The sequence below is a fragment of the Portunus trituberculatus genome, chromosome 22 (genome assembly GCF_017591435.1).
Source record: "Portunus trituberculatus isolate SZX2019 chromosome 22, ASM1759143v1, whole genome shotgun sequence".
In the NCBI taxonomy this organism is placed as follows: domain Eukaryota; kingdom Metazoa; phylum Arthropoda; class Malacostraca; order Decapoda; family Portunidae; genus Portunus; species Portunus trituberculatus.
In genome coordinates, this window is record NC_059276.1 from 1421411 (window position 1) to 1445621 (window position 24211).

At 40.2% G+C, this 24211-nt stretch overlaps 1 protein-coding gene across 1 annotated transcript in view; it reads left to right on the plus strand.

Moving 5' to 3' along the window:
* The window catches only part of LOC123507356, a 56100-nt gene extending 32101 nt beyond the window's left edge, over positions 1-23999 (plus strand). The window contains exon 3 of the mRNA XM_045260142.1: positions 17434-23999. Coding sequence (XP_045116077.1) covers positions 17434-22041 — 4608 coding nt within the window. The 3' untranslated portion in view covers positions 22042-23999. The remainder of the gene's footprint in view (positions 1-17433) is intronic.
* Positions 24000-24211: the final 212 nt, after the last annotated feature.

A 24211-nucleotide genomic window follows, 5' to 3' on the forward strand; every position in this document is an offset into this window, starting at 1 on the left:
CAAGGTTACGGTGGATGTGAAGGATAGATTGGATGTGGGTGGAGTTGTTTTGGAGGTGGATGGAGTTGTTTTGGAAGTGGGTGGAGTTTTTTTCGAGGTAGCAGGACGAACTTTGAAGTACGACGAGATGACTCCTATGGAAGTAGATGGGATTGCTTTTGAGGTGGATGGGGTAGCTTGGGAGGTGGATGGAGTTGCTTGATCGGTAGATGGGGTTGCTTGGGATGTGGATGGGGTTGCTTGGGCGGTGAGTGGTTTGAAGAAAGATGAGATGACTGTCTGTTTTGCCATCCTTTTCTTTGCCTCAAATAGTTCTTTATACACTTTCATGTCATTTTCTATAGCATTAGTCACGCCATTACTTGGTTTGGGTTGGGGTCATTCTCCTGGAGAAGATGTATGGCCTGGTTAATATGATTAAAAATCTCCTCGAAAATCTTGACGGAGAGGGTTCTTTCAGGCTCCTTGTCCTCCTCCATTTCCTCCAAAGTATTTTGTTTCTCCAACTCCATGAGGTCGTCGTTGGAGAGAGGCTCAGAATGACTGTCCAGCAGTTCTTGTACGTCATTCTCGTCCACCTCATTGAAGCCTGCCTTATGGGAGATATGAACGATGTCTTTCCTTACTGCTGTAACATCGACAGGGACTTCCTGTTTACGTTCCACGACTCAGGCCACAAATTACGCCAACATCCATTCATTGCCGACTTGGACACCTCCTTCCATGACTCGTCGATGTTGTCGATCCCCTTTTTAATGTTATAATCCTTCCAAAATTGTTTCATGGTCGGCTTGTCAGGGTGTCAATGCAGGCCAACAGCTGTTTCATGGTGCGCCGCTGGTAATAGGCCTTGAAAGTAGCGATGACTCCTTGGTCCATCGGCTGGATGAGGGCAGTTGTGTTTGGGGGCATAAACATGACCTCAATATTATCTGCCCAGTCATTCATGCTCTCTGGGTGGCTGGGGGCGTTGTCACACAGCAAGAGAAATCTGTTAGCAATGTTGTTTTGGGCAGCATATTCTTTTAGGAATTTGGAGAGGTATCCTGTCACGTAACTTTGCATGATAACAGTCGTCATCCACCCCTTTTTGTTTGCCTTCCATACTACGGGCAAATATTCCTTAATATAGCCAGACAGAGCTCTTGGGTTTTGGGAATGGTAAATAAGGCATGGTTTAAGCTTAAGATCACCAGCGGCATTCCCCCCCACCAATAATGTTAACCTGTCTTTAGATGCCTTGAATCCTGGTGCCGACTTCTCCTCCTTTGCTATAAACGTTCTCGATGACATCTTCTTCCAATACAGGCCTGTCTCGTCAAAGTTTAGAACCTGCTTGGCTGAATAACCTCCTTCCTCGATGCGCTCTTTAAGCAAAGGCTTGAAGGCGTTTGCAGCGGTTGATCCGAACTCGCTGCCTCCCCACTAACCTTGAGGTTGTGTAGACTCACGATGTTTGAAACGTTCAAACCACCCCTTACTGGCCTTGAAGGACACTGTCTCGCCTATGTTGAATTCTGGTTTCAGGTCCTCCCACAGGCTCAGTGCCTTTGGAACAGTTTGAGTGAGGAAGTGGTATCAGCGAGTGTACATAGTTTTAAAGAAAAATTGGATAAGTGTAAATATGGAAGGGGACCACCGAGCATAAAGCCCAGGCCCTGTAAAACTACAACTAGGTAAATACAACTAGGTAAATACACACACACACACACACACACACACACACAAAAAAAAAAATCTCTCTCTCTCTCTCTCTCTCTCTCTCTCTCTCTCTCTCTCTCTCTCTCTCTCTTTCTCCCCCCTTTTTTTTTTTTCAAATATAACTACATTTGTGCTAAAATATTACAAATTTCTCTCTCTCTCTCTCTCTCTCTCTCTCTCTCTCTCTCTCTCTCTCTCTCTCTCTCTCTCTCTCTCTCCTTTTTTTGAAGAAGCGTTTCTTGAAGGCAATAGTGACTAAAAATGCAGCATAAAAAAAACAAGTAGAAACGAGTTTGAGCTTTCCCCGTATATCATACAGGGGCCTTTTTAACATGGCGTGAAGGGTTAATATTAAATAATTTTGCAATTTTTAAAGAGAATAAATACTGAAAAAAAAAAAGGAAAACTGTTTAAGGGTTTCATAGACAAAGTGTCCAATAATGGTCAAAGGATGACACCTTGAAGTGTCTTTTAAGGCATATTATATATATATATATATATATATATATATATATATATATATATATATATATATATTAAATATATATATAACAAAAAAGTTAGTTCCTGAAATACCCTTCATTGCGAAACTTATTAAGTGAACTGTCATAACAAGTTTAATGAAAACTTCCATTAAAACAAAGCAAGAGAATCATGAAGTGAAAGGTTTAATGGTAAAAAAAATTAAGCATTTGGCAGAAAAGTCATTATAATGTACAAATGTATGTATTGGGAACTTTATAATGTTGATGATCTTAAATTTATGAAGGAGATGGAGCGGAAAGACATTAACCAATGGGAATATAAACAAGGGTGCATCATTTATCACATAAAACTTATGTAAATTTCCACCCAAAATTTTATCCAGGTCACATTCAGGTGGTTCTTTTACCAAAGAAGATATGGTCTCATCAGCCTTCTTAATAGAGTCTGCTGACTTGAAAATAGTAGACAGTAGATGGAGTCAAGATGCGAGCAATGCTATTTTCTTGCCTCTTTTCTGTGAATAATTAAGCTTCATTGAGTAGAACTTCCTGGTCAAAAGGGGCGAATTTTGGGAGTTGAATGAGAGAAGGCGAGCTGCTGGTGGGCCTGCTATTGTTTAGAACAGGGGAGTGGTGTGTTGTCCACCAGGCTAGTGTATTCAAAAGCCTGTCAACTAGCGTGATACGGCAGTGCTTTCAAACTTGGAAAAATTAACTGGATAAAACTTTGTTAAAGCAAGTTTGGTGTTGGTTAACCCTTATGTTCGGTGATTAAACTATTTTCCAATATCCATAGGTAAAATGGTAAAGAAATTGTCAGAAGACTGTTTGAATACTAATAATTATTTTCTCTTTGTTATTCTGCCATATCAAGAAGGAAAACGAGACCAATTAAAATACTACTAAAATCACAAGCAGCAACAGAAGAAATATTATATAGAACAACAAAACTTAGAGAAACAGAAGGCTGCAAGGATATCTATATAAAGAAAAATAGAGGGTAAAGGAGGAGGAGTCATGATAATGTTAAGGAAGGAGATAGTGATAAACCAAGTGGAATGTGGGAAGGAAAAGCAGAAGTATTGTATATTAAGATGCATATTAATAAAAAAGAGATAACAATCATTGTAACATATGTGCCACCAAAAACAAATTCATGGACCAATCAAGAATATAAAGACATGATAGATGACACAATAAGGAGTCTAATGAGAATCGTTAAAGAAAGGAGAAAAGTGATATTAGTAGGAGATTTCAACTGTAAAGAAGTGGACTGGGAAAATTATGAAAGTGGTATGGGGAAGAAGCCTGGGAGAAAGATTCTTGAACCTAATGATAGACAATATGATGGACCAGAGAGTAAAGGAATGCACAAGATTCAGAGGAAAGCGACGAGCGGCAAGATTGGACCTAGTTTTACAAGGGTATACAAATGAATGATGATATAAGATATAAGTGCCCATTGGGAAAGAGTGACCATGCAATATTAGAAATAGATATAGAAGAAGGAAAGGAAGATAGAGACGATTCATACAAAGGAGACCGATTAAATTACAGAAAGGCTGATATTGAGAATCTCAAGAACTATTTTAAAACGTAGACTGGGAGGAGATGGAAAACTCAGAGACAATGCAAGACAAATATAACTTATTTTTGGAAATATACAAAACAGGAGTCAGGAATATGTCCCAAAATATAGACCTAAAGAAGAAGGAAAGAAAGATTGGTTTAATGCAAGGTGTGCTAGGGCAAAGGAGAAAAGAGATGGAGCATGGAAAAGGTGGAGGAGAAATAGGAATCCAACAAACAAGGAAAACTTCAAGGCAGCGAGAAATGAATATGTTAAGGTGAGGAAGGAAGAGGAAAAGAACTTGAAAAGATATTGTCGAAAAATGTAAGGAGCAACCAAAATTGTTCTATAGATTCATAAATGGAAAAATTAGGCAAAAAGAAACAATAGAAAGGTTAAAAGGAGAGAACAGGATGGTGGAAGACCCAAAAAGTATGGCAGAACTATTAAATAAAAATTCAGGAGGTCTTTACTAAAGAATCCAAATTTGAGAGGCCACAGGGTAATAGAGACAATCTATATGAAAGAGATTAAAGTAACCAAGCTTGAAATAAAAGAGTTAATGAAGGAACTGGATGAAGAGAAGGCAATGGGACCGGATGAAGTCTCAGGCAGAATACTGAAAGAATGTAGGGAAGAACTAGCAAGTCCTATATACAACATCATAAAATGCTCAATAGAAAATGGAACAGTGCCAGTAGAATGGAAAAGAGCTGAGGTGGTTCCCATATATAAGAGCGGAAGGAAGAAGAACCTTTAAATTACAGACCGGTATCACTAACTAGTGTAATATGCAAGATGTGTGAAAGAATAATAAAGAAACAATGGATCGAGTTCCTTGAAGACAACAAATTAATATCAAATAGCCAATTTGGTTTTAGAAAAGGACGGTCTTGTGTAACTAATTTATTGAGTTTCTATTCTAGAATAGTTGATAGAGTACAAGAGAGAGAGGATGGGTTGACTGCATCTATTTGGATTTAAAAAGGCGTTTGACAAAGTGCCACATGCAAGATTACTGTGGAAGTTAGAGGAGAAGGGTGGCTTAAAAGGAAGCACATTGAGATGGATAGAAAATTATTTGAGGGAGAGAAATAAGGACGGTAGTTAAAGATATGAAGTCCAAGTGGAGAGCAGTAGAAAGCGGAGTGCCACAGGGGTCAGTATTGGCACCAATACTTTTCCTCATTTATATTAACGACATGCCAGAAGGAGTGAACAGCTACATAAATTTGTTTGCGGATGATACGAAACTGTGCAGAGTTATAAAGCAAAAGGAGGATTGTGAAATACTGCAAGAAGACCTAAATAAGATCTGGGAATGGAGTAAGAAGTGGGAAATGGAATTCAATGTGAACAAAAGCCATGTCATGGAAATGGGAAAGAGTGAAAAGACGACCTGTGGGAATCTATAAGATGGGAGATGGAGTAGAACTGGAGAAAGTCAAAAAGGAAAAGGACTTAGGAGTGACGATGGAAGAAAACAATCAACCAGTAAGCCATATTGATAGAATTTTTAGAGAAACATATAATTTGCTAAGGAATATTGGAGTAGCATTTCACTACATGGACAAAGAAATGATGAAGAAATTGATAAATACTATAATAAGACCCAGATTGGAATATGCAGGAGTAGTGTGGACCCCTCATAAAAGAAACACATAAGGAAATTGAGAGGCTACAAAAATGGCTACAAGAATGGTACCAGAAATTGAAGGGATGACATATGAGGAGAGACTAAAGGCTATGGATCTACCAACCTTGGAACAAAGAAGGAACAGAGAGAAGAGACCTGATACAAGTTTATAAATTGATCAACGGAATGGACCAAGTGGATAATGAGAAACTGATCCTGAGAGAAGAATATGACACACACGAAGCACAAGATCGCATAGTAAAAAGCTGAGAAAGGAAGATGTCTGGACAAAGAGATATTAAAAATATAGTTTCCATGAGATGTATTGAGGCTACGTGGAACAGTTTAGATGAAGAAGTAGTGTCTGCAAGGAGAGAGTGTGCACACTTTTAAAGTAAGATTGGATAAGTGTAGATATGGAGCACAAGATCGCATAGGGGAACACGAGCATAAAGCCCAGGCCCTGTAAAACTACAACTAGGTAAATGGATAAGTGTAGATATGGAGACCAGAGCATAAAGAGGCCAACTACACACACACACACACACACACACACACACACAAGGATATCTATATAAAGAAAAATAGAAATGAGGAAGAAAAGAAGAGATACAATGAACTGGCAGCAGTAAGGGAAAAAGAATAATGAAAGGTCAGAAGAGGAGAAGGCATTTTTGGAGAATTCTAGGAGACAGGATAAGGAAATGGTATATAAACGAGAAGGAGAGAAAAAGTGGAACAAGTTTAACTAAAAATGATAAAGGCAAAAGACTAAAAATGATGTATATGAACATAGATGGGGTTTTATCTAGTAAATTAGAATTAAGAGATTACATAAGGAAAGAAAATCCAGATATTGTATGCCTAGCTGAAACAAAACTAAATGACGCAATCAAAATAGACTTGGACAATAGGTATAATGTATGGAGAAGAGACAGATTGGGTAAAGGAGGAGGAGGAGTCATGATTATGTTAAGGAAAGAGATAGTGATAAATGAAATGGAATGTGGGGAAGGAAAAGCAGAAGTATTGTATATTAAGATGCATATTAATAAAAAAGAGATAACAATCATTGTAACATATGTGCCACCAAAAACAAATTCATGGACCAATCAAGAATATAAAGACATGATAGATGACACAATAAGGAGTCTAATGAGAATCGTTAAAGAAAGGAGAAAAGTGATATTAGTAGGAGATTTCAACTGTAAAGAAGTGGACTGGGAAAATTATGAAAGTGGTATGGGGGAAGAAGCCTGGGAGAAAGATTCTTGAACCTAATGATAGACAATATGATGGACCAGAGAGTAAAGGAATGCACAAGATTCAGAGGAAACGACGAGCTGGCAAGATTGGACCTAGTTTTACAAGGGGTATACAAATGAATGATGATATAAGATATAAGTGCCCATTGGGAAAGAGTGACCATGCAATATTAGAAATAGATATAGAAGAGGGAAAGGAAGATAGAGATGATTCATACAAAGGAGACCGATTAAATTACAGAAAGGCTGATATTGAGAATCTCAAGAACTATTTTAAAACGTAGACTGGGAGGAGATGGAAAACTCAGAGACAATGCAAGACAAATATAACTTATTTTTGGAAATATACAAAACAGGAGTCAGGAATATGTCCCAAAATATAGACCTAAAGAAGAAGGAAAGAAAGATTGGTTTAATGCAAGGTGTGCTAGGGCAAAGGAGAAAAGAGATGGAGCATGGAAAAGGTGGAGGAGAAATAGGAATCCAGCAAATAAGGAAAACTTCAAGCAGCAAGAAATGAATATGTTAAGGTGAGGAAGGAAGAGGAAAAGAACTTGAAAAGATATTGTCGAAAAATGTAAGGAGCAACCAAAATTGTTCTATAGATTCATAAATGGAAAAATTAGGCAAAAAGAAACAATAGAAAGGTTAAAAGGAGAGAATGGGATGGTGGAAGACCCAAAAGTATGGCAGAACTATTAAATAAAAAATTCCAGGAGGTCTTTACTAAAGAATCCAAATTTGAGAGGCCACAGGGTAATAGAGACAATCTATATGAAAGAGATTAAAGTAACCAAGCTTGAAATAAAAGAGTTAATGAAGGAACTGGATGAAGAGAAGGCAATGGGACCGGATGAAGTCTCAGGCAGAATACTGAAAGAATGTAGGGAAGAACTAGCAAGTCCTATATACAACATCATAAAATGCTCAATAGAAAATGGAACAGTACCAGTAGAATGGAAAAGAGCTGAGGTGGTTCCCATATATAAGAGTGGAAGGAAGGAAGAACCTTTAAATTACAGACCGGTATCACTAACTAGTGTAATATGCAAGATGTGTGAAAGAATAATAAAGAAACAATGGATCGAGTTCCTTGAAGACAACAAATTAATATCAAATAGCCAATTTGGTTTTAGAAAAGGACGGTCTTGTGTAACTAATTTATTGAGTTTCTATTCTAGAATAGTTGATAGAGTACAAGAGAGAGGATGGGTTGACTGCATTTATTTGGATTTAAAAAGGCGTTTGACAAAGTGCCACATGCAAGATTACTGTGGAAGTTAGAGGAGAAGGGTGGCTTAAAAGGAAGCACATTGAGATGGATAGAAAATTATTTGAGGGAGAGAAATAAGGACGGTAGTTAAAGATATGAAGTCAAGTGGAGAGCAGTAGAAAGCGGAGTGCCACAGGGGTCAGTATTGGCACCAATACTTTTCCTCATTTATATTAACGACATGCCAGAAGGAGTGAACAGCTACATAAATTTGTTTGCGGATGATACGAAACTGTGCAGAGTTATAAAGCAAAAGGAGGATTGTGAAATACTGCAAGAAGACCTAAATAAGATCTGGGAATGGAGTAAGAAGTGGGAAATGGAATTCAATGTGAACAAAAGCCATGTCATGGAAATGGGAAAGAGTGAAAAGACGACCTGTGGGAATCTATAAGATGGGAGATGGAGTAGAACTGGAGAAAGTCAAAAGGAAAAGGACTTAGGAGTGACGATGGAAGAAAACAATCAACCAGTAAGCCATATTGATAGAATTTTAGAGAAACATATAATTTGCTAAGGAATATTGGAGTAGCATTTCACTACATGGACAAAGAAATGATGAAGAAATTGATAAGTACTATAATAAGACCCAGATTGGAATATGCAGGAGTAGTGTGGACCCCTCATAAAAGAAACACATAAGAAAATTGGAGGCTACAAAAATGGCTACAAGAATGGTTCCAGAATTTGAAGGGATGACATATGAGGAGAGACTAAAGGCTATGGATCTACCAACCTTGGAACAAAGAAGGAGAGAGGAGACCTGATACAAGTTTATAAATTGATCAACGGAATGGACCAAGTGGATAATGAGAAACTGATCCTGAGAGAAGAATATGACATCCGAAGCACAAGATCGCATAGTAAAAAGCTGAGAAAGGAAGATGTCTGAGAGATATTAAAAATATAGTTTCCCGCAGAGATGTATTGAGGCGTGGAACAGTTTAGATGAAGAAGTAGTGTCTGCAACGAGTGTGCACACTTTTAAAGTAAGATTGGATAAGTGTAGATATGGAGACGGGGCCACACGAGCATAAAGCCCAGGCCCTGTAAAACTACAACTAGGTAAATACAACTAGGTAAATACACATACGTGCACACACACACACACACACACACACACACACACCCATCCAACTGCTGAAACTCATGCCCTATATATTTCTGCCCGTAATCATGCCAAATCTATTCTCCAACTTACTAAAACTCTTTCATCAATAGAAAATGTCAAAGTCTTTCCAATTCTAACTCCTCTCGAGATTTCTGGCATCTAGCCAATAATATCTCTAACAACTTTACTTCTTCGTCTTTCCCTCCTTTACTTCATCCAGATGGCTCTACAGCTGTCTCTTCTTTTCTAAAGCTGAACTCTTCGCTCAAACCTTTGCTACCAACTCAACTTTGGATGATTCTGGGCATATTCCTCCTACTCCTCCACCCTCTGACTACTTCATCCCTAAAATTAAAATTCTTTATAAAGACGTTTTCCTGGCCCTCTCTGGCCTTGATTCTCGGAAGGCTTACGGTCCGGATGGAGTCCCTCCTGTTGTTCTCAAAAACTGTGCTTCCGAACTCGCTCACTGCCTGGTCAAACTCTTTCATCTGTGTCTCTCTACTTCTATTTATCCTTCTTGCTGGAAGTTTGCTCACATTCAACCTGTCCCTAAAAAAGGTGACCACTCCAATCCTTCTAACTACCGCCCTATAGCTTTGATTTCCTGCCTTTCTAAAGCCTTTGAGTCTATCCTTAATAGGAAGATAATGAGGCATCTATCAGCTCACAACCTTCTCTCTGATTGCCAGTATGGTTTCCGTAAAGGCAGATCTACTGGTGATCTTCTTACTTTCCTAACTGAATCTTGGTCATCCTCTTTTAGGGACTTCGGTGAAACCTTTGCTGTCGGCCTTGACATATCGAAAGCCTTCGATAGAGTCTGGCACAAATCTTTAATTTCTAAACTACCCTCCTACGGATTCTATCCTTCTCTCTGTACCTTCATCTCCAGTTTCCTTTCCGATCGTTCTATTGCTGCTGTAGTAGACGGTCACTGTTCTTCCCTAAAACTATCAACAGTGGTGTTCCACAGGGTTCTGTCCTATCACCCACTCTCTTTCTATTATTCATCAATGATCTCCTAAATCTGACTCAATGCCCTATCCACTCCTATGCTGATGATACCACCTGCATTATTCAACAGCGTTCAACAGACGCCCAACCCAACAACAATTAAATGACTCAAGGCGAGATGCTATAGGACGCCTAACTTCTGATCTTTCACTTGTTTCTGATTGGGGCAGAGAAAACCTGGTTTTGTTCAATGCCTCAAAACTCAATTTCTACAACTATCTACTCGACATAACCTTCCAGACAACTATCCTCTCTTCTTCAATAACACTCAACTTCCCTCTCCTCTACATTAAACACACTCGGTCTATCCTTCACTAAAAATCTAAACTGGAAATTTCACATCTCTACTCTTGCTAAATCAGCTTCCAAGAAGTTAGGTGTCCTATGGCGTCTTCGTCCATTTTCTCTCCTCCCAGCTGCTTGCTCTGTACAAGGGCCTTATCCGCCCGTGTATGGAGTATGGCTCTCATGTCTGGGGGGGATCCACACACAGCTTTACTAAACAAGGTGGAATCTAAAGCTTTTCGTCTTATCAACTCTTCTCCTCTAACTGACTGTCTTGATTCTTTAAGTCACCGCCGCAATGTTGCATCTTTATCTGTCTTCTACCGCTGTTTTCATGCTGTCTGCTCTTCTGAACTTGCTAACTGCATGCCTTCCCCCCTCCTGCGGCCTCGCTGCACAAGACTCTCTACTTCTTCTCATCCCTATTCTGTCCATCTTCCTAATGCAAGAGTTAACCAGTATCTTCACTCCTTCATTCCCTACACTGGTAAACTCTGGAACTCTCTACCTGTGTCTGTATTTCCACCTGCCTATGACTTAAACTCTTTCAAAAGAGGAGTGTCAAGACACCTCTTACGTTAACTGGACCCTCCTTTTAGATTTTTTTGTTTTTTCTCTTTCTACTTTCCTCTTAACAGGGCCTGGCAACCAGCGGGATTTTTTTTTTTCCAACACTTTGTTTTCCCTTGGCCAGTGCCCTTGTAATGTAAAAAAAAAAAAATATTTGGAAGATTCGAGAGCGTGGGGACAAGAGCAAGTTAAGTCATTGCACATAAAGACGCAACATCCAGCTTTGGAACGAAAATAAGAATAGAGAAAGTAGAAGGGAACAGAGAAGGGGCTACTATCAGTAGCCTCATATAGCTTGTGTTTCAGTGAGAAAAAGAAGATGAGGTAGAGGAGAGGTGGTGTTCCACAGATTGAGAATTAGATCTAAGACCACGAATGTTGCAGAAGTTAATGTAGAAGAAGTTGAGGGAGGTATCAAGACATTTAGGGTCGTCTTCAAAAGAGGAGTCTGACCCGAGGACATTTCTGGTCTCCTCCCCAGAACGGGACTCCGAGGCTGAGTTTGGGGTCGCAATTTTTTTATTTTGAATTTCAAGTGAAGGGTGTATGTGTGATAAGTGCATGTAGTTTTGTGAGAAGGAGAGTTGTCTTTAGAGGGCAGGCTGTGACTGACCCCTTAAGTTGTGAAATACAAAGGGAAACATTCTGTGAGATCACAATTAGCTTTATTGGAAAGTTCACAGCACCCCGTGAACTAGTGCCATTAGACGTCGCTGGGAGTAAATTATCGCTTCGGTAGGTGTCTTTTTTATTTATTTATTTATTTTTTTTTTTTTTTTACGTAGGGAAGAGGGCCAGCCAAGGGCAAAAAAAAGAAAGTTAGAAAAAAGCCCACTTGAGCGCTATCTCTTCAAAGAGTACAAAAAGTGCCAAAACCGTCAGCCAGAATTAGGGGAGCAAATGCCTTGATACCTCCCTCTTAAAAGAAGACAAGTTGTAGGAATTCGGAAATACGGATGCAGGGAGGGAGTTCTAGAGTTTACCAGTGAAAGGGATGAATGATTGAGCGTACTGGTTAACTCTTGCATTAGAGAGTTGGACAGAATAGGGATGAGAGGAAGAAGAAAGCCTTGTGCAGCGTGGCCGCAGGAGGAGGGGAGGCATGCAGTTAGTAAGATCAGTAGAACAGTTACCATGAAAATAGTGATAAAATATAGAAAGGGATGCAACATTTCGGCAGTGAGAAAGAGACTGAAGACAGTTAGTCAGAGGAGGGGAGTTGATGAGATGAAGAGCTTTCAATTCTACCCTATCAAGCAAAGCTGTGTGACTGGAACCCCCCTAAACATGCGAAGAGTACTCCATACAGGGATGGATAAGGCCCTTATACAGAGTAAGCAGTTGGAGGGGCGAGAAAAACTGTCGGAGATGCCTCAGAACACCTAATTTCATAGAAGCTGTTTTAGCAAGAGATGAAATGTGAAGTTTCCAGTTAAGATTATGAGCAAAGGACAGACCGAGGATATTCATTGTGGAAGAGGGAGACAGTTGAGTGTCATTGAAGAAGAGGGGATAGTTGTCTGGAAGGTTGTGTCGAGTTCTGTTATTGCACACCCATCATTCAAAAACTTCTATGTGAAGATGTCACATGGTAGTTCAGTTTCTATATATACTTTTATTGGGAAATAGTTCTTAACATATTTCCCCAATCTACCCATTCACCTTAGCACCTAATCATCCACAATGAGGTACTGTGTTTGTTGGCATATAGGATACACCTTTTCCCAGTACTTTTACCTACCCTAATTGCCTGCATTACTACAGGCAACCCCCGTTTAACGCTGGGGTTACGTTCCTAAAAAAACACTTCGTTAAGTGAAACTTCGTTAAGCTAACCCCTGATTTGAACTTCCATTGAGAGTAAGCAAAGCGAGAGTGCATCATAGTACAGTAAAAGGTTTTATGAAAATAAAAATTATGAAGTTAAACATTTAGGTAGTTTAATTTAAGTCATTATAATGTACACTAATGTATGTATGTACGTAACTTTATAATGTTGATGATCTTAACTTTATGAAGGGAGGGAGAGTGAAACAGGAAAGACACTAACCGGCAACCTGTGGAATGTAAACAAAGTGCGCATCATGGTACAGCATACAAAACTTATGTACCACATTTCCACAAGGCTTTCCATTTTATCCATTGTAGAGTCACGAGTTCAGGTGGTTCTTTTTGCTTGCAAGGAAGATATAGTCTCACCAGCCTTCTTAATAGAGTCTGCTGACTTGAAAATAGTAGACAGTAAATGGAGTCAAGATGGTGGCCAGCAATGTTATTAGTTTTCTGCCCCTTTCGTGTCTGTGAATAATACCCAGCTTCACTTCGAGAGTAAGACACTTCCTGGTCTTCTTAGGAACATTAGGCCACATTGCAGGGCATTTTGGTGGTAAGTTGAACTAAGGAAGATGAGCTGCTGGTGACGATGTTATGTTTTGACTGGAGAGTGAGTGGTGATCTTGATCTTGATCTTGATGCTACAGGTGACGCAGAATTTCTTCTGAGTCAGGCCTTTGTATCAGCAGCGCCTGTGTTGTCCACGAGAGGCTTGATCTTGATCTTTATTCTACAGGTGTCTCAGGATTTCTCCTGAGGCAGGCCTTAGTACCAGCAACTCCTGATGTATTCAAAAGCCTGTCAGCTTGCATGATACGGTGGGGCTTTCAAATTTGGAAAAAATTACCTGGATAAAACTTCGTAAAAGCGAGTTTGGTGTTCGTTAAACGAGCAGATGGTAGTAAAATGAAACCTTCGTTGTAGCGAAATTTCGTTGTGTGAACCTTTGTTAAACGGGAATTGCCTGTATTTTATTGTTGGTATTATTATTATTATCAGTATTATCACTTTAAAAACAAATTACCAGAAAAATGAAAGAAATCTATCATGTGAGGCTGTGATGGATATTTATAGATATCAGCTGATCGCTACTGAATCAATGCCATCTAGTGGTGGGGAGTAACATCAAGTTCATAATAATAACAAAACACATCAACACCATCACTGTTATGGCATCAGGAGGAAAAAGATTGAGCTACACAATCTCCTACAAACTACATGTGATAGATTATGGCAAGGAACATGACAATAGAGCAACAGGAAGAGCTTTTGGGCCATCACTTACAGAAAAATTATAAGTGTCTGGTGACATCAAGAAGCATTTTATTCATGTTATTATTATGATTGCTTATATTATGTTATCATGATTCTTGAATAAGTAACTTTTTTTATACTGTATTATTGTTTCTTTTTTATGACAAAAAGTGACAAAAAAAATTGCAGCTTGGAGGTCCTAGTGTCAATTTGAATTATTACCATACGTTCTTCAGTTCAGCTATTGTGCAGTGATAGATGCACCATTTAGGCACGATAGAGGAATGTTGAGTGTGTTTATAAAGTAACATATACTTCACTAGGTAACACTTGTCTCAAAATAATATACTACCAAAGATTTATCGTGATATACCATGCACTTCTGTACAACATCCATGTCACAATTTGCATTTGAGAGAAATATTTCCTTCAATGTTTGATATTTGTCATGTTTAAATACATTTCACTCTGTAATATTAAGAAAACAAACAAAACAAAGGACCCATGTACAAACTACATACTTATTTCACTTTTAAACCTTCAGATAGCATGTTTCACATAATGTCTTAAGTACACAATTAAGACGTAACACTACTACTTGTTGTATTAGTGATATGGGACATGTATAACCTAAAGTTTTAATGTTTGAAAATGTACTGGACAGACATAACCAAATGATGGTGGCGCAGTGGATAAGGTGGTAAGCGTGGGATCAGGCAGACATCTACGCGTAGGTTCGAATCTCACCACGTGCAGTCTTAAAACACTATGCCATTTGTCGAGTGGTTTAAAGTTACCTACACGTCACCAAGATACCCAAGTTCTAGGTAAACACTTAGATGAGCTTAGGTGGTGATATAGGCCCTAATATGGGTACCACTATAAATAAAATTGCCTGTGCCGCTAATGGGCGGAAGCTGAACAGCGCTACAGGCACTACAGGCCGTAAAAAAAATAAAAAATAATAAAAATAAAAAATAAAAAACTACCTAAATACACTTTGAGAGTGAATACATTATCTATGTATATATTACAAACTTTCCTTACATTACCAATTAGCTACCTTTTCAAAATGTAATGTTTACATGGTATGTTTGCTGGGTCACCAGTGTGCTATAAAACTCACAACCAAAAGAAATGATATTGGTTATGGTTTTATTTTTATTTACTTAGCTAAGAATCAGAGCTCATGGAATGGATTGGAATTATTTATATTATTTACTATGGAGAAAACAGTTCCAGATCTTGGCCAAGTCAGGCCTGGAACAGCCTTCTTGAATACATTGTGTTTGAAAACCAAGAGACCATTTTACCACCCTACCCTTTTTCATGCCTTTTCAGAAACAACCAATGCTTCTGGAAGTAAAGAGATCACACAGGGAAGCCACAATATGCTTGACTTCAGATCTCTTTAAAATATATGATTGGGGAAGAGCAAACTTAGTATTGCTTAATGCCTCAAAAAACAAAATTCCTCCTTCTATCAACTTGGTATGGTACAACCTTTCAATCAGATATCCCCCCTTTTTCAATGATATTCAGATGGCCCCATCTACAGTGAATATCCTCAGTCTATCCTTTACTTACGATTTAAATTGGAAACTTCTCATTTCATCTCTTGCTAAAACAGTTTCAATGAAGTTAGGTGTTCTGAGTTGTCTCCCAGATTTTCTCACTCCCAGTTACTAACTCTGTACAGGGGCCTTATTTGGCCATATATGGAGTATTTTTCACATGTATGGATGGGTTCTACTCATACTGCTCTACTAGATAGGGTGGATTCAAAAGCTGTTCATCTTATCGGTTCCTTTCCTCTGACTGATTGTCTTCAGTGTCTTTTTCATCATTGCTATATTGCATCTTGTTATCTTTCACCACTATTTTGATGCCAACTGCTCTTCTGATCTTGCCAGCTGCATGCTTCCTCTCCTCCCACAGCCTTGCTTTTTTTAAGCAAGAGGGGAAGCTGGCCAAGGGCAACAAAAGATTAAAGAAAAAGACACACTTGGAATGCCAGTTCCCTTAAAGATTAAAATAGAATTAGCCAAATGTCTGGGACAGATGTCTTGAAACTTCCCTCTTAAAAGAGGTCAAGTCTTAGGATATGTAAATATAGAACAGGCAGGGAGTTCCAGAGTTTACCAGAAAAGGTATGAATGAATGAGAGTGCTGCACAAGACTTTTACCCCTTCTCTAATGCAAGAGTTAACCAGTACTCTTAGTCATTCATCCCTTTCTCTGGTAAACTGTGGAACTCCTTGCCTGCTTCTGTTCAGTGGTATCTTCAGATTTAAGTTTAATTTGTTCTGTGATGGAGCTCTTATGTCAATTTGCTCATAACTCAAACAAATTTTGTTCATTTGAATAAACTGAATTGCCACCAGTTAATTCCAGCCTCCCCCAAAAAACAACCCAATTATTCCTCTTGCAGTGTCTAAGCATGGGTGGAGGAGGTATGCAGAGATGGGAGGAGTTTGTTTAGTTTCAATCCTTTTCAGTTAGTTTTGTTCACCATAAATGCTCGCTTAATCACTGAAACTTACTTGTTACACTCTTAATGCTACACTATATTGCTTAATCTAATTACTACATTTCTTTTACTTCATGTTCAATAAACTTAATTTTCTTCATTGCTTTCACAAAACAGCTGTCCAAAGAGGTTTGTTTCAGTCTCCTTTTCAGAATGTTTCGGAGTTGAGTTAGGCATGTCATTACATAGTGCCATTTGCTTATGAGCAATGGTCAGACAAAAGAAATTTAGCCATTTAACTGCACAAAATGCTACCACAATATGAGAAATGCTTCCATGCAAAAAAAAAAAAAAAAAAAAAAAAAAAAAAAGGTGAACTGAATGCTTTGGGTGTTGGATGTTGCTGCGCCAAATAGTGGCAGTGTAGCTGGAGCCAGCTCATAACTCAAGTTTTGGCTTGCAAGTCAGAGCAAAAAATCTTACTGAATGACAGCTCATATCTCTGGTTACTCTTAAGTTGAGCTGATTGTAACTCAAAGTTCCACTCTGTTTCCATCTACCTATAATCTGACTCGTTTAAGAAGGAGGTTTCATTTATTTCATTCTCTTTGCTGACATCTTTTGTCCTTGTTTGGAGATGGGCACCTTAGTGGGCCTTTTTTTTAGAATTGGTTTTATTACCAAAAAAAAATAAAAATAAAAATAAGATTAGATGAGCTTATGGATGAGGATGACAGGTGAAATTGTGTGTATGCTTCACCCAGGGACTACCATGTGTAGGCCCGACACCTTCTTCCAGAATTATTTTCCTATGTTCTTATAAGTGTAATGAAATGAGTTCTTATACAGTTTTGTAACAATCCTTGTACATAAATTGGTCTAATCGTAAATGAAATGAAAGATATTTAGTTGAGGAAATCTCACCAACACAGACCATATTAATGATGCTTACTTTATTTGCAGAACCAATGCTGTGTGACACCAAGAGAGGTTAAGATGGCACAGAACTCTGCCATATCCCTGAAGGATGTCACCCACAAGGCAACAGCTGCTGTCACCACCACCATTGACAGGGAGCTGTGGGAGCACCAGTGCAGGGAAGGTGGTGACCCTTGTTCCTTTGTTGGGTTTGAGCTGGACTCCAGGTCAGCCAAGCTCTTTAGTGACTTGAAGCAAATCTTGATGAAGAAAAACATCAAGAAGGAAGTGAGTGGCTTGAATGGAGTAATAATGAAAGGAGAGGACACAAGACTCACTCTCAGTACTGATGGCAGTGTGGAATCAGAAAGCCTCTATAACCCTAAGAAAGTGTTCAAAGAGGACAAAAACTTTCCGTATGGCATGAAAAAGAAAGACAGCCTTGTGAACATTGAAAAGATGGCCCTGCACGACAAGACGAGTGGTGTCCTGGAGGATGTGTGTTTTGTGAGCATTGCAGGGGACAGTCTTAACAGTGATGATGATGAGAACTCCACAGACATCATCATCATCAAGGAAATTGTGCACAATGACTCCCGTCTCGTTGCGTCAGGCGTGCAGCAGAACAGTGAACTAGTGCAGTCCAGCAAAGAAAGAGTGAGGGAGGCAGATTTGGAGGCCCCTTATCTATGTATGGGCCACAAGGAGCCCTCCCCCCTGGTGGTGGAGCTCAAGCCGGGGAACTATTCAATGGACCCTGAGATGGAGGTGATGCAGGAGAGCCAGTACCACCTGTATGCAGCTCCGGAAATCATAGAGGAGGTGGTCACAGTGGAGGACATGGAGGGTGTAGAGGAAGCAGACATCCTCTCCAGTACCTTCTTCACCCCTGCATCCTCTGTTAACCTGGACCACTCTTACTGCTCCCCTCCTCCACCCTGGCCACTCCAGACTCTCAATGACTCACTGCAGAGCCACACAGAGGAACAATACAGTGATGTTAGTGAATGTGAAACACTGAGTGTCACATCAGAAATGATGGATGGTGCACTTGTCTGCCATAGTGGTGATGATGTGAGTGCTGGGCTGGCCAGTGCTTCCTTGCCTCTCCTTGATGATGATAGAGATGAGGCCAGCAGTGCTGTCACCACACATTGTGCTTTTCACCAATCACATCTCAGAGGTGGTGATAACAGCAATGGTCTTTCGTGTAATGTGTCTCTCCTTCAACCACACATTACCACAGACCACATTTCAAGTGAACCCAAACAGCCTCGTCAAGATGAGCGTGTTGATAGAATGATGAACACCTGCTTCCTTACAAGAGTTAAGAAAAGCCCCGCTAAGATCCCTACCTCACTGCCAGAAGGGAAACCTGCTCAGGAAACCTATCATGACCATAAATTACTTTCACCTAAAGATGTTTTTTATAACAGGAATTCCCAGATTCTTCAAATGTCAGAAATGAATGTTGAAAATGATGGTAGTGAGGAGACAGGCAGTGGCAATAACAGAGAGAGCCAAAGAGCGGGGAGTCAGGAGAGGATGATGATCAGGTCCTCAATACAACTCAGGAAAAGAAAGATATACAAGCTAATCCAAGTGCCACAGAGAGAATCCATCAATTTTGACAAAATGTCTGACATTGACACGTACTATACAAACGATGTCACTTCCTTTGAGGATGACTTACCGGTCAGCACAGAGAAGAAGGAGATTGAGAAACCACTAGATCTCTTCCCCAGCAGTAAGGCAGAGAAGAAGGCAGCCACTAAGATCTGGCAGGTACTTGTGTCCCAGCTAGAGGACTGTGTAAGGGGCATCACTACCTTGCCTCCTGCTGTGTCTGTTCACACCAAGAAGCGCAAGAGAAGCCTCAGTTCAAGAAGGGCAAAGGGAAGCACATCACTCCAGGTGCCGAGAAAAAGTGACAGTCGTGGTGATGGTGTTGGTGCCTCCTGTGCAGAGAACCAAAATTCCCAGGCAAGTCAATGTGAGAAAATAAAGGAAGGGTCAAACCAAGCTGTACAATCATGCATTGAGAATAGAAATGCAGAAAATAAAAGGAAGTGTGTGTGTTTCTGCCGGTACAACACTGTGTTACCACTGGCTTCACGGAGAACTTGCTGTGGCAGGAAAAAAGTTCAGTCCGGCTGTCGGCGGAGCAGTCGCACCATCAGGAAGGAGGACATGGCCTTCCCAACGGACCAGAAGACCTTCTTCCAAAACCTTGGACTGATGGAAAAGAGTCTATATGATAAGGATGTGTTTTACGAGTCCCTGGTGACTCACAGGACGCGTAATGTGCGAGCCAATCAGATCAAGGGAAAAGATCACTATAGGATGTTCTTAGACAATCTACATGGTGATGCATTAGATCAGAGCAGTGACAAGCTCAAGCAACCTTTCCCTCTAGCATTTATTACCAAACAAAACTTGTGTAAACTGTCGACAAGGAGTAAGCCAGCAAATAAAGGCAGTAATCTCCCGTGGCTGCGTGATGAGCATGCCACTGAGCATAACTTTGAAGGCTTCTGTGATGTTTCTGACAGTCAGCGCCGCAGGATTGGTGACACCTCTTTGAGGCAGAAGTTTGAATTTGAGCCATCAGTGAGTCTAGATGACGTTAGCAGTAGTAGTGCTAGTAAATCAGGAACCTTATCTTCCATGCCATTCTGCTGCACTGACACCAATGACAACTTTACTGAAAACTGCATCATACCAAAGACACAGCAGGACTTGCTGCCGGCACTCAGCAAGGCATCTGTTGACCTGGAGGAGTGCCCTGTGTGTGAGAAGAGTAATGGAGCGTGTCCTCTTGGTCACAAGCTTGAAATGGAGTCCTTAAATAGCAGAGTACTTGAGGAGAAGGGACAAAGTAGTTTGGTCGTAACAAAGGAAGAGGTCCTGCAGCCATGTCAGCCTGTGGAGGGGGCCCCAGCACTTTTAGTGGAGGAGCATGACAAAGATGACTGTGAGGGTGCTCTGCCAGACTCATGGTCAGACTGCATGATGAAGGAGATGACTGAAGACACACCAGCTCAGCCCAGCTTAGGCCAACACTCTGTCCCCACATCAGACACCATAGAGGTGGATGAGCATAATGGTGATAATTGCTTAAGATCCTTGCCTGATTCAATGACAATAGGTGCAGAAAATGTTCCCAGGGTCTGCAGTGTGTTCTCAGCAGCAGCATTGTCCACCCCAATTGATGATGCCTCTGTGGAGTCTGTCCCATCAGACACCATGGAGGTGGATGAGGATGACTGTGATAGTTGCTTGAGCTCCTTGCCTGATTTGATGTCAATAGGGACAGAAAAGGTCACAGAAAAGGTCCCCAAAATTTGCAGTCTGTTCCCAGCAGCAACAATGTCCACTCCTGGTGATGACACCTCTGTGGAGTCTGTGAGGGAGCTTCTGAAGAGTCCTATTTCACTGTTCCACGATGAAAGTGACAAGTGTGACTTCTTGGGGTTTGATGAGCCACACTGCCATATACTTAAAACATCACCACAGTTGGAAGCAAAGATAAATGCAACTCATAATGCTGGGGATGTTCACAACAGAGATATATTTTGCGGGAGATCCAAGTTGAAACCATTCATGGAAGTGTTGGGTGGACAGCATGGTAGTGTGGATGTCAGCAAGGAAATAGAGGAGCTGAGCTGCTATGCTACCACTCTGAAGGCCGACAAGCTATCAAGGACAATCACTAGTGAGCTTGGCATGGAGTCTGAGGCTGAGGCTGTAATGTCCCTGGCAACAAAGAGATTGGAGACAGTGAAAGATCCTTCCTCACCCATACCTAAGTCTCCCTCGAAGAATGATAATACATCAAAATTAGGCGAGTTTGACCTGTCCAGAAATTGCCGAGTGAACCTGACCAAACTAAAGATGCCAGGAGGAGCAATGGAAAGGGTAAAGGTTGACATCAAGGACAGCATTGTTACCCCACTATTTTCCACTGACCTGTCTCCTGAAAAATTAATTAAATCACCTGAAAAACTTGACTCTGAAAGCCACATTACCTTTACAAGATTCCCTAAGAGACAGAATGTCAAGAAAATAAAATATTCTGAGCTACTAAAGTCAAACATAAGGAGATCCTTGAATGGCATGCACAGGACAGAGAGGCCTGACCCAACGTGTGGCAGCAAGCACTCAAGGAGCACCTCTGATGGAGTGTTGTTCAGGTGCTGCAGCTGCCCGGCAACATTCAGAAGTAAAGGTGCTCTCACCGGCCACCTCCAGACTCACAAGAAGAAGGAATTCACCTGCTTAGAGTGTGGCCTCAGCTTCCAGGAGGAGGTGCTGCTGCACTCTCACAGGAGGTTGCACTCCACTGCACGGGAAGCTGTCTTGTGTGAAAAATGTGGAGAGAGTTTTTCTCAGCTAGAAGACTTGAGAAATCATGTTAAAAATCATTTGTCCCCAAAATCTCCAAAGTGCAAAATGTGTAACCAAACCTGTAATTGCCAGTTAGCCTCAAACGAGTCTCTCGAAATGCACCTGAAAGACTGCAAGAACAGGTGTGTTGAGTGTAGGGGAACATTGGTGGTGCCCTCCATCCTCAAACGAAACACTCGAACCCATGACCGGGGAAAGCCACATCACTGTGCCCTGTGTAGTGACAACATGCCTCATGACAACTGATGGGGCAAGGAAGTGCTTAAGAGTATTTTGAATAAGGATTATTTTGTCAACTTTTTTCCATTACTGACATAATGGCAATTTTTTATTTATTAATTTTTTTTGAGTAAATAGGTGTGTGTCTGAGAAGCAGAACCCTAAGTAATGAGTGTTGGCCTTGGTGTTCACAGTGCACTGAGTAGCAGGCTGTTCACTTGTTCTCATTTACTTCGTGGAATGACCATCAGTCCCAGTTCACAGGACTTATTTGATATTTTTATTTCCAGCAAGAAGCAAAGCAGTGTTGGTTTGCAAAACAGAAAGCAAGATTATGTATATACATGACTGATAATGTTAGCTTTTAGTTTTGTTAAAGAATTTTGATCAGTTTAATAACACTTATAAATTTTCAATATCAAGTGAAACAAGGTGGTTAAGAAGTATTAAGTATTGAAAGTGTTGTGTCTGCCGTGAAAGTGTCTGTTTGGTGGAGTTCTGATAAGGCACATCAATTTGTAATGTAAATCATGCTTGTATAAACAATGTGTTGGTGTACAGCTGCTGGTCTACCGTAGCTGTTTCAGACACTAGTGAATATTTGGCAACATTTTGCCTTTTCTTGTAATATCCTTTGAGGTATTACTTAGTCACAAAGACACACACACTGTTCATGGCTGACATAAATGTGCTCACGTAAGTGACTGAATGGAAGTGGCTTAGTTTTGTTAGGGTTACTCTGCACTGAGCTTGTATGTTACATGTGGGTGGTGACTCCTCTCTGGACACATCCTACCACCTAGAAATGTTTGACATGTGAAGACCTGTCATATACTGTGTTTGTTTTGTTACCATCCCAGTGTGAGGTATTGTGTGTGGCAAACCTAGACTTGTCACTGGTGTCTCATGGTACAAAGAAGTAGAAGATGAAATGCTCTTGACCACTGCCATGTGTTGAGGTCTTCCAAGACACTTCAGGACTATTACATCTGTAACTGAACACCAGTTCATTAGCTGCATGTCAGATGAGACATCATGAAATAATTTGTTTAACCCTGATATCATATGAATTAAAAACCAGGTGCTTCATAGCTAGTGATATTATAATTATGGTCTCTTTGAGTCAGTTGGCAGGTCAGCAGTGCCTTGTTGATGATAGTCCCTGTGAATAATTAGGTGAACAGGCTGTCACCAGATGCAGGGACACACCCAGTACAAGCACAGGGCACCACACAGGCCTCCTATACAGCTGACTTAGAGCAGACTAACCCATCACTGCAGTTCAAACTATTTTGATAATGCTGCCATATACAAAACCAGAGTGAAGAGTAGGTCAGAATGACCTGAGTTGTGTGTCAGAAAATGCAAGAAAATAAGGGAAGCTGCTAAAAGCCATCAGGCCTATATGTGGCAGTCCTTGTATAAAACATGCTTGAAGGGAAGACAGCCAAGATAGACTGACATGATAGGAATAGGAAACAAAAGTACTGAGCCTACTCTCTCTGTGTGTTTGTTTGTAGTATTCTTGCTGGGAATACAGATTACTCAGGCTAAATTTGATGATGATTAAGTGTGTGAAGTGTAGCTCGAATCATATTACTACACTTTGCCAGCTGACTACCATTGAGATACTGAAGGACTGATGTATATAGTGATGTGCTGAACCTGGTAATGAGGTAATACAGCAGCTAATGGTGTTAGTACAGTACATAATTAGTGTTTCCTCAATGTACATTCATACCACATTGTTTTTTTAGGAAGTCTAGGGCATATTATGGTCTTGTATAGTTTTTGGACCTTTATTTCTTCTAATAGAAGTAGTGGAGCATTGTATGTCTAAAGTACAAAGCAGGGATATTTTAAAAGTGAAATTATACAAACCTACATCTACTCAATTTTGTAAAGTGATTAGGATCAACATTGATTATGTTGTACCATTTCCAGTTTTGTCTTTATTTATTATGAAATATACTGAAAAATACTGAGAGGTTGTGTCATTGAGAAAGAGAGAGAGATGACTTTCTTGTTCTTAAGTGTAGACAACATTATTTGTTCCTCTCCCATCAGATAGTTCCATACCGGTCATCTCTTACTCTTTCCTAATTCTATTATGTGACATTTCTTGGCATTTAACTCTAATATCCACGTCTTACTCCACTCATAAGTTTTGTTTATTTTCCTGCAGCAGCCAACAGTC